This window comes from Pseudovirgaria hyperparasitica (genome assembly GCF_010093815.1).
Source record: "Pseudovirgaria hyperparasitica strain CBS 121739 unplaced genomic scaffold EJ05scaffold_14, whole genome shotgun sequence".
NCBI classification, from domain to species: Eukaryota; Fungi; Ascomycota; class Dothideomycetes; order Acrospermales; family Acrospermaceae; genus Pseudovirgaria; species Pseudovirgaria hyperparasitica.
In genome coordinates this window covers 538,801-555,479 of record NW_022985562.1, presented here as the reverse complement: position 1 = coordinate 555,479, position 16,679 = coordinate 538,801, and the positions used below count along the sequence as shown (strand labels likewise).

The window sequence follows — 16,679 nt, the reverse complement described above, 5'->3', positions numbered from 1 at the left end:
CTCTCTTACTTCGACTCCTCTCTTACTTCGACTCCTCTCTTACTTCGACTCCTCTCTTACTTCGACTCCTCTCTTACTTCGACCTTTTTAAATCGGATCTTATCTTGTATCCGCATCAACATGAAGCTCCTTGCCGTCCTTCCTCTTCTCCTCACTCTCTCCGCTGCTATCTATATTAAACCTCCTACGGAAGATAAAAACCCGCATCCCGCTTATCCCGATTGGCCTACCCCTCGTGATTTATCTGATCCTACCGGTGGGGTTGTAGACATCAACGCAAGACACACCAATGATTTGTCCGATATTGCTAAAATCTGGAGTGTGTCCACTCGTTGGGCAAAGAATGTCTTGGTCGGGGCACATGCTGCTGCCGGGGGGCCAAGGGGGAGTGGCAGGGATGGAAAGCCATAAAAGAGAGCACGCAAAAGGGGTGAGAAAGGTATGGACTTATAGGATGGATGTAAGAGTGTGTATTGACTTGCTAAGATACTACAGTATATACTAAATTATCTACTAAGAGTTGGAGATCCTTCTACATGAGTGAGCATCTATCGAGCACCCCCATCTCCTTCTTTAATTAGGTAGTAGTCTTAGGAGCTTAAAAATAGCGGCTTAGCATTATAATAATACGCTTATATACTCGGTTGTTCTAGAATTATACGTAGTACACGTGATTTTAACCAATTTCAACTTATAGGCCTTATAATAACACGTAATATACGTAATCTCAACTGATTTCGACTTATAGGCCCGTTATAAATGTGTTCTAAATACTAAGATGCTATTTTTAAGCTCTCGACACTACTGTCTAAAGAAGAAAATATGGGTGCTCGATAGGCTATTTTGGGGTGCTCGATAGATGCTCACCTATATAAGACAGTAGTGGTGTAGCACTGATATCAGGGTGGTGCGGCCGTAGATTAAACTTGTTTGAGACATGCACTACCGAAACATTATGGAAGGCTGTCTATGCTTGTTTGTGTCAGCTGTGCCTCCGTGCACTCCCGTTTCATAATTATGTCGGTCTTAGACCGCTGCGTTGTCATCGCGCCTCCGGTTATGTTTCGAACTTGCGATCGAGCTGGAGGATGGTCACTTCGAAGTTCATCGGCACCTCCAACGGTAATTGAGAGAAGTGGAAGCTATGCACGAACTAATCCGGATGTTTCCAATTTTCAAGGCCCGTGTGCCTTCTACCCCATGATGAGTGAGGACAAGTCTACGGGTATATAAGTCTCTCTAGACACTCCACAAGCTGAGCAACCTTCGCTACACGATCAACCACTATCATCCTTCTCCCGTACTGGTCCCGGGATTCGCTCTCTTACTTCAACCCTTTCAGACCAGATATTGTCTTGCATCCGCATCAACATGAAGCTCCTTACTATCCTTCCTCTTCTCCTCACTCTCTCCGCCGCCCTCTATGTCGATCCGAAGTTCAGAAGCTGCTATGGTGAAAATCGCCCCCTCGACTGCAGATCTGTAGACATCGACGCAGGAAACGCCGATATTGCGAACGCCGATGCTGCGAACGCCAATGCTGTGATCAGTCCTAGGGGCTCGAAAGGCCTCCCAAAGGGCGCCATAAAAGGCATCGTAAAAGGCATCGCGAAGGGAATCGAACTCGGGTGGGACCTTATAAAGAACAATCCCCCGCATCATGATTGAAAACCCCGGAGGGAAAGCAGCCCAGGACGTTTCTTTGCGTCCAACGGGTGAGAACGGCATGGACTTGTGGAATGGACATAAGCAAGTGGATCGACTGTGTATGGAGGAGCTGGGTGTATGTTGGTTTGAGTTCTTGGAGACATTCATACAGTTCACGGAGCAATTTTATATCCTGAAATCACTACGAGGATATCAGAAATAGAAGAATGCATGAATTATGAATTATACAGTCAGACTCCGTTGCCACAAAATTCGTCTGAGTGATGTTTTCGTATGGAGCATTGATATACCATTTCGTGATCTCGGAGATAGAAGAAGCATTGACTGAGATTATACCTGCATCATATCGCGATCGCTTCCATGCCTAAACGGCCCTTCCCATCCGTATATCCATAGTTACATGGGAAAGCTTGGCGCCCGATGTTCGCCCTTGTCACCAACACACACGATTTAGTATGATCGATATTTTTATCTATTACTACCGTATAATACTTATATAGTACTAAATATTACTAAATACTAGTTCTATATAATCCTTATTATATATCTATAGCCTTTATATTACTTTATATTATTTATAATACCTCTAAAACTATAGAAAAAGAGTAGTTATATAGAGATATTCTTACGTCTAGCTAGGTAAATACCCCTATATCTAAAGGCGCTCTAGATAGATATAGGGGAGGTATTAGGGGTCTATAGTACTATATATTAGTTATACTACCTCTTTAATACTATACTATATAGTTATAGATACTATATAAGCGTAGTATAGTAGTAATAGATGAAAATGTCGTTTATACTAAATCGTGCGTGTTAGTGACACGGGCGAACATCGGGCGCCAAGCTTTCCCATGTAACTATGGATGTGGGATTGCCACGTGACTGCGTGTTAAGCCAGGACCTTAGCGCGAATGCGACCCCCGGCCGTCCTCCGCCCGATCTGGAATTCCCCGCCAGATCCAGCAGACCGCTATCAAACACCAAACACGGTCGCCCCAAACCGCCATCTTGGCTTGCTTCTCTCGGTTTGGAAAGCCATTGAGGGCTAACAACTCACTGCCACTGCGACGACTCTCTTCGCAAGCCTTCAAATGTCGTTCGCTATCACGCGTCCCAATCGTCATGAAACTCGCCGACTACAACACCTCGCGGCGCCGTTCGCTCGGCAATTCTTCTGATACACTGCCTTCTCCGTCGACATTCACGAGCTTCAGAGACGCTGGAATCAAGTCAGGTTCCCGTGCCGCGACAGTCCCCGATGGCGCTGCTGGGTTTGGGTTCCACAGCGTTAGTGGGCTCGTGAGAGAGAGGCGACTGAGTCTGGAGGCGAGAGTAGCGGAGGATGTCACGCAGAAGGCAGAGAGCAAGGCGGCCAAGAAACCTGTAAAGTCAAGAGCGCCAAAGGTCGCGAAAGAGCCAGAGAAGTCGGCGGAGAAGAAGGCCCGGCCAGCGAAGAAGACGGTGCTGGCACCGAAGATCGAGATTCCCGATTCTGATGGGGAGAGTGTCATCGAGCTGGATACACCGCCAATCAGTGCGCAGGCTGTCCCGGCTGTGCTACGGGAGCTACGAGATACGGTGGTGCCTGGGCATGCACCGCCGAAGAAGACGCCTGCGCCCAGAAAGCGGAAACGCAAGGCCGATGACGAAGCAACAGACAAGGCTGAGAAGGCGGTTAAGCAGTCACGGATAAAGAAACCGAAAGTCGTTAAGCCGGGAGTTGGGCCAAAGAAGACTGCGAAGGGCACGGGAGATGCTGCAGCACCGACAGCGAAGAAGAAAACAACGGGAAAGGTGTCATCGCATTTCGGCCCGAAGGAAGCAATAGAGAAGTCTGTCACAAGCAAAGCCGGCACGCCCGAGCCGCTCAAATTGGATTTGGAGGGAGCTGTCCAGAGGAGGACAGAGTGGACGCCTGTCAAGAATACTACAAGTAATACAGAACAAGACGATGGGACACATGACGGGCCGATCATTAGCAATACGCAAGAGAAGGTCCAGCATCAGGAGGCTTTTCAGAGCATGGTGGGAAGCTTTGCGTGTGCTCCCCAGATGCCCGAGCTTGCGAATAATACAGATCCTCTTGCGAAAAGTCGCCGGATAGAACTAGTTGCCACATCAAGACCTGAAGTCGCAAAGAGTGCTGCGGAGAGGGTGAAGAAACCGAGACCGTCAAGGAAGAGGCCTACCACAATCACCGACAGAGCTACCGAGCATTATCGCGTGGTAGAACAGCCCCCTGCCCCTGCTCCTCCGTCCGAGAGTCCGTTTTTTGCATCAGCCAAGACCGTGCCGAGGACGGACGACGTGCCGAGGAAAGGGAAGATATCCAAGCCGCGTCAGAAACGCGCTCCTTGCGAGCCGGCCGCTCCTAGGGCCAACGGGAAGCGGAAGAGAGCGGCGTCGCCCAAGAAGAAAGCTACGGTCGTCGTGCCGATGCTCCTCTCACCTGAATCAGCCTTGCGGAAGCTTGACACGCAAGACTTTTTATTCGGGACATCGAGTCAGCTTGCTCAGCCGGAGTCGCCTTCGTTCATTCGAGCATTGCAGATGTCCTTCAACGACTGTACGGGAGTTGTGGACACTGGTGGGTCCGAGCTGTCGGATTCGAGACTGACGTCTGTGCGGGGATCGAGGACGTTGTGGGAGGCAGCGTGGAGAGACGCGGCTATTGGCGACAAGGGCGTGTGGCAGAGGGGCAGCTCGCAGATAGTGTCGCCTGAGGAGGCTGAACTTGGGGAGGAGACCGAGAGTGGTGAGGCGGATCAGCTCGAGGCGTCTGAGCAGCGTCCTGAAGATCCTGTGCAGTCTCGGGGGGCGGTCAACTCAACACCTGTTACTGTTATGATGCCTCCGAAGACAGGGGACACCTCTGACGTGCTAGAGGAGACTGTGGCCACTGAGGCACCGAGACCAGAAACCGCTGCTCCAGCGATACCTCCGCCGCCCAAGGCGACATTCATCTCCCTGATATCGTCCCCAATCCTGACTCCTACGCCTTCGCCGAAACTACGACCTACCGACACGCTGAGCGCAATCTCTCCTCCACTACCACCTACATGGGCAAACGAGCAATCGGTCATCGCCATCACCTCATCGCCTCCCCTGACACTCTCGTCCCCATCAAGCAACGATGACTCTGCCCTACCATCTCCATCGCGCTTCCTCACCCAAGCACCTGCGAAATCGCCGTGCCGCGCAGCAAGACTAGCCCTGAAGTCGCTGACACCCAACTCCCGCATCAGCTTCACGCAGCCGGCGCCCTTCAAAGCATCAGCCGTCCCCACAGCAAGGCCTTTCCACACTACGTTGAGCCCTCAAAATAAGAAGAAGAAGAAGTCCGTCGTTGTCGACGCACTACCCACAACACCGACCAAACGCCCCGTCGGCCGTCCTCGCAGGACAGACGTGTCTGAATCGCCGTCTCCCCCAAAGCGTCCTGTCGGTCGTCCCCGCAAAGACGCAGCAGCCGAGCCTGCAGCAACGGCCCCACCAGTCACCAGTAAACCAAGAAAGTCTCGCAAGACCCCACCATCAGCAACAGCAGCAGCAGACGACACATCATACGTCGACGACGAAATCGAAGACTCGGACCTCGCCGCCCTGCCCCCTTCGCCCCCCGTGCGCCTCTCGCCACCGAAAGCGCGCAAGACGGACAAGAAGAATGGTAAGAGTACGACGAGGGATAGGAACGTGCAGATTGGCCCCTTGAATGCCCTGCAGCTCGAGCTCCAACTCAGCCAAACCCCCGACTGCCCGACTCTACACGCGAATGCAAACGCCGCACAGGTCCGGACTGATGCATTGGCGGATGCTGGTGATGAGGACGACGTCGATGACTGGCCCACGCATCGCGCCCTGCTCTTTCCGCAAATTACGGCGGCGCTGCGCGATGAGGCGGCGTTGGGGGGTGGTGGTAGTGCGGACAAGACGAGACTGTGCTGGCTTGAGCGGATCCTGCTGTATGACCCGGTTGCGCCGGGACAGTTGGCCGGGTGGCTGTGTGGTAGAGGGGTGCGGACTGGGTGGGTTGATAGGAGGGGGAGGGGGACAGGGGGGAGGGGCAAGGGCACGGGTAAAGGGGGGAAGGGGAATGAGAAGGCAAAGGGGATGGGGAAGGGGGACACGGGAAAGGAAAAGGACAAGAAGGGAAAGGATAAGAAGAAGAGGGCGGATGACAACAGCGATGGTAGTGATGACAGCGCAGTCGAGGAGGGAGTGGAGGTGGAGGTGGATGCCAGCAAGCACGGATACCCAGTCGCGGCGTGGCAGGTGTATGAGTATTTGGAGGCGCATGGGGTGTGTTGCGTGTGGGACGAGTCGTTGCGGCGGAAGGTGTAGGTGTCTGTTTGTGTAGGGTAGGTAGGGTGCGGTGTGGTGGTTGTGTGAATATTGGATATTGGATATTGGATAGATGAATGGATTGATGTGCATGATGAGTGTTGTGTATTGAGTATTGAGTATTGAGTGTTGTGTATTGAGCATTGAGCATTGAGTATTGAGTGTTGTGTATTGAGCATTGAGTATTGAGTATTGAGTATTGAGTATTGAGTATTGAGTATTGAGTATTGAGTATTGAGTATTGAGTGTTGTGTATCGAGTATTGAGTGTTGTGTATTGAGCATTGAGTATCGAGTGTTGTGTATTGAGAGTATTGAGCCTTAAGCACAAGAACCGGACGAGCAAAGGGGATAGATATACCGATCGCAGTTTTTTTTTTGTGGCGGATCGTGGAATGGTTGATGTCGTGAATTCGTTTGATGAGCTAGTAGTGTGTGTGTGCATGTGTGTGTGCATGTGTGTGTGCATGTGTGTGTGCATGTGTGTATCTCAGAAACTCCCAGATCAGTATCCATATCCATCCATCCATCCAGCCTTTGTTTACTTGCTCTCTTGCTCTCTCCTCCAAAGTATCCTAAACACCCGTACATACCCATCCCCAAAACACCCTTACATACCCATCCCATACCCATCCCAATCCCATCTTATACCCACTCTCCCCTACCCACTCTCCCCTCAAACCCCTCCTCCCATCCCCGATCCCATCCCCACCCCAGCACCACCACCAGCCTGCACAACAAGCACACTCCCCTTGACCCGTCCGCGCACAGCCCTACTCCCCAACACGCCCAGCGCCCGACTCGCCGCGCCGTCGTCATCCCCTTCATCCTCTACATCTCCCTCCTCTACACCCTCATCCTGTACACCCCCACCAACCCCAAACCGCACCCCCGCATTCCGGCCCAGAACAAGTAAATCCCCAGCATTACGCGGAGCATTACCGAGTTCAAGCGCGGCGCGGGCAAGGGCACGGCGAAGGATCTGAGTTTGAGTTCTGGGTTGGGGTTTGGTGGTGGAGTTGGGGTTGGGTTTGTTGTGTGTGGTGGGGGAGAGTGACAGGGAGAGATCGACGGTGTCGAAGAGGACGCGCGGGAGGACGTGTGCGGGGAGGGCGGACTGGAGGGATTCGAGGTAGGATGTTGCTTTTTCGTCGGGGTTGTTGGGGTTGGTAGCTGGGTTGGTGTTGTTGTTTGTATCTGCGGGGCTTGTGGTGACGGTCGGTGTCTTCGCGGACGGAGACGGAGACAAAGCAGGTACGGGAGAAGAAGGAGTGGTAGAAGGAGCATCGAGCACGACGACCACGCCGCGGAAATGCGTAATCGTCGCCGTGACAGCGGCACAGCGCACGAGCTGCAGGACGAGCGCGCACGCGACGCGATCGTCTGGTGTGCCGAAGAAGGGCAGGAAGATGTGGTGGGATTTATCGAGGATGGGGGCAGCGATTGCCACGGCGGGGGAGGAGCGGGCGCTGTGGATGCTGAGGGAGGTGGGGATGCGGCGGAGTTGGGAGGATGGTGGTGGTGCTGCTGTCGCTCCGGGGGTTGCGGTGGTAGGGAGTTGGGATTTCTTCGACCTAGTCTTCACGCCGCCGAAGTTGCGATTGACGAATACGGCCACGGGGCAGGGAGCATGGGCGAGCATGTCGAGGACAAAGGCGGCGTAGGCGGGACAATCGAGCTTGTCGCGGGCGGCGGCACCGGGGATGACGGCGTGGTCCTGGGCGAGGGCGCCGGTTTCGGACCAGGGGAGGAGGACCATGTCGGATTCGAGATCGGCGGCTTTTGTGGCGAGGGCGTCGGCGAAGGAGGATTCGGGGAGGACGGAGACTTCGCCGGAGACGGCGACGCTGTTGAGTTGGCCGAAGGTGCGGAAGGTGTTGACGATGGGGTCGGTGGTGGTGGGGGTGGAGGCGGAGGGGGGTTCGGAGACTTGCATTGCGGCGGAGGTGCGTTCTGTGAGGGCGAGCATGCGGAGGCCGTGGGCTTGGACGGGGCGGTGTTTGGAGAGGTGGGAGTTGTTGTTGTTGTCGTCGTCGGCGGTTGGGTCTCTGCGGGATGGGTGGATGCGTGGGGTTGCGGGCTGGGCGTCGGCGCCGAGAAGGGAGATGAAGGCGAGGAGCATGGGCATGTTGTCGATGCGGAGGTAGACGAGGAGTTTTTGGACTTTGTTGCTGGTGTTTTCGTTGCTGTGCTGTGTCTTCTCGAGGTTGATGCTGTTGCCGCTGCTGTCGTCGTCGGCGGCGTGGGCAAGGCCGGTGTCCCAGTCGATTTCGCCGCGGCGCCAGGCTTCCATCTTCTTCTGGTAGGACGGGGGGTAGAGGAAGGACGTCAGGGGCGTGGTGGCGAAGGTGGTGACAAGCGCCATAACCACAAAGATCGTAAACGTGCGTTGGCTCAGGATATTGGCGTTCAGTCCGATATTCAGCACAATCAGCTCGACCAGGCCCTTGCAACTCATCAGAGACCCAATCGTGAAGCTCTCGCGCCAGTACAACCCGTTCGCACGCGCCGCAACAGCCGCACCGATAAACTTGGCCACAAAGGCAATGAGGATGACGGCCACGACGTAGCCCCACGTAATGCCATTGTCCAGCAGTCCCAGGTTCGTGTTCAGGCCGGACAGCGCAAAGTACAGCGGCAGCAGCAGCGCCGAGACCAGATCCTCAATCTTCTCCGTGACTTTGATCGCGAAGCCGCCCTCGTGCGGGCATATGATGCCGGCCACAAACGCACCGAAGATGGCGTGCACACCGATGATGCCCGTGAAGAAGGCCGAGCCAAGCGCAATCAGGAGCGTCAAGGCGATGATGCCCTGCGAAGGGCCGTTCTCGAGCGTGCCCGTTCGGCGGAGGACGTGCATAAAGGCCGGGCGGACGGCATAGCACATGAAGAGCACGTAGCCGACGCACGTCAGGAGAATCCACAGAGCAGTGAGCCCGTTTCCAGCATTGACCAGCGCGACACAGAGCGCAAGAAGCACCCAGCCTGGACAGTGTTAGAACAAGCGTGTGCTGGATGTGTATATATAAAGGGGGGGCATCTTACCGACAACGTCATTCCCAACACCAGCCGACAGCACAATGATACCGACAGGCGTGTGTATAAGCTTGAGCTCGACGAGAATTCGACACAGGACAGGAAACGCCTGAGTCTATCAGCACATCGACGCTCCAGTCGCCAGACACATCAGCAACTCACAGTAATAGCCATGGCAACACCGATAAAAAGCACATACGTCCCAAACGCAACCGGATGCGTGCCCGGCTCATCCCGAAACTCATGATACAAGCCATACGCGACCGCACAGCCCAGGCCAAACGGGAGCGCCATGCCCGCCAACCCCACACTCAGAGCAACCTTCCAGTTGTCCTTGAGATGGCGCAGATTGACCTCCAGCCCAACTAGAAACAAGAAAAGCGTGAGACCGAGATTAGCCACCAGATTCAAATTGGGCGCCGCATCAGCGGGGAAGATGGTGGTGGTAAAGTGCGGGATGCGGCCCATGACGGAGGGCCCGAGCAGGATGCCCCCAATGACCTCTGCAATCACGCGCGGCTGGCGGATCTTGGAGAGCGGCCAGTGCAGGACGCGGCAGAAGCACAGGATGATGAAGGCCTGGGAGACATGATGTTAGTCGGGGCGGTTTCTGGCCGTCATAAAAGGGCGAGAGGAGTGTTAACCTACCTGGATGATGAACAGGATGATGGGATTCTTCTTGTCGTAATGCGCCGGATTGACGCCCTCCAGCACACCACCCTGCGGCGGAGCTCTATCGCCAGTGCCGGTGGATGAGGGCGAGGGGGATAGAGTGACGAGCTGGGTCACGGTCGCGAGGACGGTGACAGGGCTTGGAGTAGCCATGGCGAGCGAGGATGAGGATATATCTCTCACTCAGTCTATCACCAACACACACACACACACACTATCTCTCTCGCTGCCACAGTCCACGACAGAACGTGTGTATGCGTATAAGTAGCGATCAGCAGCACAACAGCGGCACAGCAGTCCAGCAGTCCAGCAGGTCAAAAGTGAAAGCCAGAAAGCCCCCCTCAGGCAACCAGCAGCGTCGTCGTCGTCGTCGTCGTCGTCGTCGTCGAGGAAGACAAGGAGGAGGAGGAAGAAGAGCAGGAAGACAAAAGGCAACAAAGTAGAAGAAATCTAGACGAGGACGTCAGAAGAAAAGCTACTTATCTATAAAAAATCCCAACCCAATCTCATCCATCCATCCCGCCCATCCAACCCAAATCTCTAGTCACTAGTGTTCCTCACAAATGGAACAAATCCGCAGCCTCAGGCATCCAAACATGACCGCGTGGATAGCGCATTGACCCTCGTCCCGTCTGGGCAGGCGCGCTAGCTGGGTCTGGGCCGCTTGCATGAAACGACCTGGGGGGGCTGTTATGTCGTTTACGTTGTTAGGAAAATCTGGGGGAGGCTGGGGAGTTCGGGGCTGTTCCGGGCGGTTTTGACGCATGTGGGGTGCGCATCCGTCAGCACGAAGACCGTATTCCACCGGCCTGGCCTGGTCTGCATATATGGTTATCGAATCCTGTCACGGGATCACAACGAGGCTCCCCCCTCGTTCAACCACCCCCTTGGCTGGGCGGAGGAGGCGGTCGTCAGCTGCACAGATTGTCACATCTCATCCATGCTTTTCGGTTTTGGGGTTTTGGGGACCACATGACCGCGTGAGCTGGGGGTTGGAGGCGGTGAGGTGTCTGTGTGTGTGTGTCTCACGAGGCTCGCCATTCTTTTGTAGACGAGAGGGTTTGTTTGCCGGTAATGAACGGTCGGTCCATTTCACTCATGGAACAACAGAATGGAACCGGGCTCGTGGGTTTGTTGGTTGGTACTAGTATACTGCTGACTGGACACTAATGCACTCTTGGCGGCGGCGGCGTGGAAGGGTGTCGGTGTGTGTGTGTGTGTGTGCTTATGCGTGGGCTAGTGCTTGTGCTTGTGCAGCATGGATGCGTGGCATATGCCTTGTTTGGCTACTGCATATATATCTTCTGTAGATAGATGTGTGGATGTGGTCAGATCCCGACATAACGATACGGATACAGTAGGTATGTAGATGGATAGAACAACTGTTCTGAACTGGTTTGAGACATGTAGCCATATAGCATACTATATATATATATATATATATATCCACTCGCTACACGTGCTTGCTCTTGGCATTCTCCTCTCAGCCTTCAAGTGAGCTGCTGCTACCTATGGGCTGTATAGTATATGTTATATAAATACCCCTTCCTTCTGTGTCGTGTATTCCTTCCTATTCTCCTCGGCTTTTCTCCTTCTTGGAGGGCCGTTTACCGGCTTGTCGCTTCGTGGTTGTAGTCGTAGTGGTGGAGGTAGTAGTATCGACTTGGCTGTGGTAGTCTGTCCCTATCTGTCCTTGACGCGACGACGGGCTTTCTGCCTTGTCTGGTTGTGTGTCCTGCGGTACAGTATACGTAGAGGTAGAGACTGGCCCGCTGTGCTTGAAGTCTGTAGTCGCCGTATAAAGGATGTCCCAGGGTGTCAACGACGTACTTACCAAAAGGCCTTCTTCCATAGTCTCTCATCCAGTCTTTCAGATTCCACTCGAGCACATAGTGCATCGTCTCCGCTCGTCGAGACATCATGCCCCTTCCCCTGCCATCACAGGCACGCACCCACACATCAACGCCATCAACAGCATCACGTCCAGCCATACATATCGCGCAACACGCCCTCAACCCACGAATTCACCGTCGCCGTCGACGCCGCCGTAACCGGGCCCTGCAAATCCGCATTCACCACATACGGCGCCCAATTCGTCTTCGCCGCCACCGGCCGACTACGGCCCTCCTTGCCCGCCCGCTCAACGGCCTTCCGCCACCCATCCTCGAGCCATTTCTGATGCTCGGCATGCAGCTCCGCATAGCGGAGATCCGGCTTCTCCACCCGTACGGCGTTGTGCGACGAGATGTGCGTGCTGACGCCCGGGTCGGAGGTTGCGTTTGCGAGCAAAGGGTGGGCCCAGATGGGCTTCTTGTCCTTGCTGCTGCTCTTGAACAGGTTGCCGACGAAGCCGCCTGCGTTGTTGGCTGTGCGGATGGCTTCGCAGTACCAGCAGATGCACTCGGAGTAGGGCTCTGCAAAGGCGGCTTCGTATTTCTTGCATGTCTGGGCAAAGGCTTGGGAGAGGTATGCTTCGGGGATCTTGTCGCAGTGGTCGATGAGGCGGCCGACGGTCTGCAGGGAGAAGTTGTAGTACTGGGCTGGGCTGAGGAGGTGTGTGTGCCAGGCCAGGTCGACGTCTGTGGTCGGGACGGCGAGGAGGGATGAGCTGGAGAGAAGGGAGGCCTTGGAGTGGAGGGTGAAGAAGCGACGGTACTTCTCGATCAGGCGTGGGGCGAAGAGAGGTAGTTGAGTCGAGCGCCACCAGCCTAGGTTCTCCATCTTCTGCGAGAAGACGCCGTTGCGGATCGTCGCCGTGACGAGATCGAGTGTGAATGGTGACGAGTTGTCCAGGTAGTAGCGGAGTGTCTTGCGCACTGCCAACCCTTCCTTCTCGTCCATGCCCGAGTTCCACTGGCCTCCCTTGTAGTTGACGGAGATGTTGTGGCCGCCCATCTGGGCGTAATTCAGATGTTTTGGCGACTTCGAGAGCGACGTCTGCACATCCTGCAACAAAGCCTCCATGGTGAATCTGAAGTTTGGCTTGCCCGTCCGACGAGCACCACTGCCATCGATATTTGCAATGGCATCCATCAGTCGAATAGGGAAGAAGCCCTCCCCATCAGCAATCCCATTAATCATCCCGGCGGTCCGAGGAGTCCCTTGCTTGCCGAACAGTACCCCGGGCGGAGGTCGGAGATGATGCACGTTTCCGACCATAAACTTGTCCGTCATGTTGTTGGGCCTGTGGAACTGAACGATGTCGTAGACCAGTTTCTGCGCCCGCAACGTATCCTGAGTGTTGTGATTCTTGCAATTCGAACAAATCACCAAGTACCCGGCATCCGCCCAGCCGGCCGCCTTCCAGCAGATTGCATCAATATCGGTGATGATGGGGTGCCTGTAGTTGACCTTCATCTGCAGCTGCTGTTGTTCTGTCGCCAGCAAACTGCCAAAATTCGAGGCGTGTATCTGCCGAACGTGATAGTTTGGAGGCCAGCCGTTGTATGCACAGGACGGGCAGCCAAGCGGCTTGATGCCCGTCTCGTGCGTGTTGACCCACGCGCGTCCAGTCATGCTCAAGAAGCTTGCTGCTGCTGTTGGACCCGGATCGTAGATGCCAGTCCGAGTGTCGATGGCCTGGTCGATTGCCATCCACGGGAATCCGCCGTGCCAAAGACCCATCATGCCCTGCAGCAGACAGTCCTCGAGGTATCGCTGCGGACTCAACATGAAGGTGTGCCAGACCATGAGCACGTCGAGCGGTGGAAGACGTTCCTTGGTGAGAATGGTGGTTCTCGACAAGCCACGCTGCAGGAGATTGATGTCCTTGGTGTTCAGATCGCCACACGTCACGGGCTGGTCGTAGATTGACTGCTTCATGGCCTCCCACCACGCCGTGAACCGATCGACGGCCCTGCACACGAAGATGGCCCATCGTTTCTCGCGGATGCGGTTCGTCGCTTTGTGCACGTCTTCGGTGAACAGTGGTCCTGAGGCCGGCAGCCAGCTATCGTTGATGTCGAAGATGCCAGACCTAAAGTATATCTCGGACTTTAGTGCTCCAAAGGTATGCCCAAGACGCAGATTCGTCGCTAACTGGGACTGGTTGGGGAGTAATGCCGTCGGACTTGTCCCGACAGGCTGCGCGACTGACGCCGGGATATGGGGCGTGTATCCTCCATGACTTGGAGCCTGGGCCAGTATGCTGTGAACAGACGGTGGTCTATGTCCATGCGGTGCCAGCGGAGGTGTATAGAGAGAGCTGTGTCCCGAGTTGGCACTCTGTATCGACGCGCGGTGGTGCTGACTCTGAGGTTGAGGTTGAGCAACAAACTCCTTCTCTGGCTGATTTGGCTGAATCGCCACAGCCGGTTGCTGACTCCATTGACTCCAATGCTTCTGATCCGAGCTCTGTTGCTTCGGCTCGTTCACGACCGGCACAGGAGACGTGCCATTGCTTGTCGGTCGCTTGTAGTCCTGCGACGACTGTACGCCGCCGCCAGTCTGAGGTTGAGCTTGAGATTGAGGTGGAGGAGGAGGAGGGGCAGACCCAGTCACGGCGATTTTCTCGGAACTTATTTCCTGGAGCGGTGCGCTCCAGGCACTCCAGTTTTCCATCTTCGACGACTTGTACACACACACACTCACACACACACTCGCAAAGCCAGCGCCGGCTAGTAGGACATCGTGCCCCGAACAAACTCTATGCGAAACTTGCTTTCAGGTCTATGGGGGGTGGGTGACGGACAACGCTCCTGGGGGACGGACGACCAAGAAAGGAAGACTTGCTCGGGCAGCTGAAAGTTATGTAGGAGGCGTGTCAAGTGATTAGGCTTTCGGGCAAGCCACAGGCGGCAGGGAAGCGCGGGGGGGGGGGGGGGGGGAAGATGTTTGTTCTGATCAACCGGATTGACGTAAATGCTGCTGCTGATGCTGCTGCTCGGTGTTCCAATGCAGGCCTCTTAGACGAACAACACACACAACGCTCAGCCTCTCTCGATACGAAGGAAGCGCCAAACTTGTCCGGCCCAGGGCAAGGCAGACTCTTCACTCCTCACCGATAGAGAGGGGCCAAGACGTTATTACCGCGTCCATCTCTCTATAGAGTCGTTTATCATATGCTCACAGCTTCTGGAAGTTAGCCATACACTGTTTTGTCAACTCCTCTGTCTGGAGATACCTATATAGCGAGTGCTATATGGCCGCAATTGAGCGATTCTCCACTCCTCCTAGCGATCTTAGGGCGCTACTATTTTTGTCCGTCAAGGGTCATCCCGGTCGACTTACGTAGGTAGTAGCATCACGCTGCATGCAATCAAGCAATTCACAAACAAAAACAAACCCATGATCCCTAATAATGCCCATTTCTTCAGTTCAGATCCGGACCAACGTTGATATTCGTACAATATAGACAACGAATATATAAAAAACCATCATCTCCTCCCCACATTTTGTCTCCACGTCACCAGCCCAATGAACCCCAAAACCGTCGTGGTATCCGAGCGCATTATCAAAAAAGAAAAGATCGTTCACTCGTGAGATTTTACGAATGTAAAAACATGCCCACACCCCCTCAAATCGCTACCGTCCCCATCACCACCACCACTACCACCACCAAGCCGCTCAAGCATGCGACCTAAACGGCTCATACGCATTATTTCCGCCCTTGTAGGCCCCACCAGGACCCATCTGCCCCAGCGGAACAGCACCACCGGCATGGTGGTGGTCGTGCAGCGGCTCATACGTGTACGGCGTGCGCTGGGCAAACGTCGTCTTCTTGTGCTTGGGGTCGCTCTTGCCGGAGCAGCAGCACGTCGAGATGAGCCAGAAGAAGCCGGCGCCGACGTTGAAGGCGACGGCCAGCCAGACGATGGCGAGCATCTTGGTCGACATGGAGGCGTGGATGTGGTAGGGCTTGAGGGAGGTGTTGACGATGCCGGTGAAGGTGGCGAAGAGCGCGGTCGAGGTTATTGCGGCGGCGGTGACGAAGATGCCGGCGGCCTGGTTTGGCGGTTAGCTGTATGGCCTTGATTCAGAAGGGTATGGGTGAATAACGTACGGTTGACACAATGGTCGTGCACAGGCTGCCCCACCGCGAGAAGATGGCCAGAATACCCACCACAATCTCCGCGACAGTCACCCAAAAGGCCACAGTATAGCAGGCAAACATGAACTTTGCGACCTTCTCGTACACCTTCAGGCCGTCGTCGAGCGCCTTCGGGAAGTGGTCGGCCAGCGCGGCGCCGTCCATGCCCCACACCTCCTTGACGTTGAACCAGTACGCCGCCTGGCGGGACGAGCAGTGGTCGATCGTCTTATCGCCCGATTTGTCGTCTGCCGTGCCATCGCAGTAGTTCCAGATGTAGATGTTGTAAAAGTCCTTCAGGTCGCCCTTTGCAAACGAGCTCTTGAACATGTCGAGGAACTGGTCGTCGATGTCGGTGAAGTCGACGGCGCTGAGATCGGGGTTCGCGGTGAAGTTTGAGGCGTCTAGCTGCATGAAATACAGGCTTCCTAGGGCGTTGGACTTGCTCTGCGTGTCGCCTTTGTTAGTCGTCGTCTCTCGCGAAACGCATATTTAGTTGTGAGAGGGGGGGAATTGACGCACCAGTCCACCCAGAAAGACGAGCAACAGACACAGCAACGAAGCTATGGTGAGGCCCATGGGCACAAAAATGCACGCGAAACGGCCTGCTTTCCCCATTCTGACCGATCGTCTTGACTGTCTGTTCGATAAAACCAAAGTCCGGATCGTAGCTATGCCAAAAGTGAGGCCAAAGTCACACCACAGCCCGCAAGGCTATCCAATTCCGAAACGGCTGAAGACTCAATCAATCGACCAGGAAGCGAGAGTGTGATCAATCGACGACGACGATGCCAAAACAACAATAACGAGTGAGTCGCTCAGAAAGAAGAACCCTCTTTGGATGAATGGATGGAAAGGCAAGTCAACGCAAGGCAGAGGAACGAGGACAGACAGACAGTCAGTCAGTCCATGACATTGCTTTATGTAAAGTA

General features: G+C 54.8%; 5 protein-coding genes across 5 annotated transcripts; 1 reads left to right on the top strand and 4 right to left on the bottom strand.

Annotated features, from left to right (window-relative positions):
- Positions 1 to 2,793: 2,793 nt before the first annotated feature.
- On the top strand, positions 2,794 to 6,012 carry EJ05DRAFT_488668 (uncharacterized protein; the record flags this gene model as incomplete). Its single annotated transcript, XM_033745734.1, has 1 exon — positions 2,794 to 6,012. The coding sequence occupies one exon, from the start codon at positions 2,794 to 2,796 to the stop codon at positions 6,010 to 6,012; it is 3,219 nt and encodes a 1,072-aa protein (XP_033597579.1).
- Positions 6,013 to 6,687: 675 nt separating this feature from the next.
- Positions 6,688 to 10,234, bottom strand: EJ05DRAFT_513439 (uncharacterized protein; the record flags this gene model as incomplete). The annotated part of the gene is made up of 4 exons (XM_033748437.1): positions 9,696 to 10,234; positions 9,210 to 9,626; positions 9,057 to 9,156; positions 6,688 to 8,996 (listed from the first exon to the last, which is right to left on the bottom strand). Exons 1-4 carry the CDS (start codon positions 9,870 to 9,872, stop codon positions 6,688 to 6,690), a joined length of 3,003 nt encoding a protein of 1,000 aa, XP_033597578.1. The 5' UTR covers positions 9,873 to 10,234.
- Positions 10,235 to 11,196: 962 nt separating this feature from the next.
- Positions 11,197 to 14,449, bottom strand: EJ05DRAFT_478932 (uncharacterized protein). Its single transcript, XM_033744562.1, has one exon. The coding sequence runs from the start codon at positions 14,277 to 14,279 to the stop codon at positions 11,697 to 11,699; it is 2,583 nt and encodes an 860-aa protein (XP_033597576.1). The 5' UTR covers positions 14,280 to 14,449; the 3' UTR covers positions 11,197 to 11,696.
- Positions 11,254 to 11,715, bottom strand: EJ05DRAFT_123337 (uncharacterized protein). The gene has a single exon (XM_033739089.1). It carries the CDS (start codon positions 11,569 to 11,571, stop codon positions 11,290 to 11,292), a length of 282 nt encoding a protein of 93 aa, XP_033597577.1. The 5' UTR covers positions 11,572 to 11,715; the 3' UTR covers positions 11,254 to 11,289.
- A 654-nt stretch (positions 14,450 to 15,103) lies between the features above and the next one.
- Positions 15,104 to 16,614, bottom strand: EJ05DRAFT_513437 (uncharacterized protein). The gene is made up of 3 exons (XM_033748436.1): positions 16,270 to 16,614; positions 15,721 to 16,194; positions 15,104 to 15,662 (listed from the first exon to the last, which is right to left on the bottom strand). The coding sequence occupies exons 1-3, from the start codon at positions 16,363 to 16,365 to the stop codon at positions 15,285 to 15,287; spliced, it is 948 nt and encodes a 315-aa protein (XP_033597575.1). The 5' UTR covers positions 16,366 to 16,614; the 3' UTR covers positions 15,104 to 15,284.
- Positions 16,615 to 16,679: the final 65 nt, after the last annotated feature.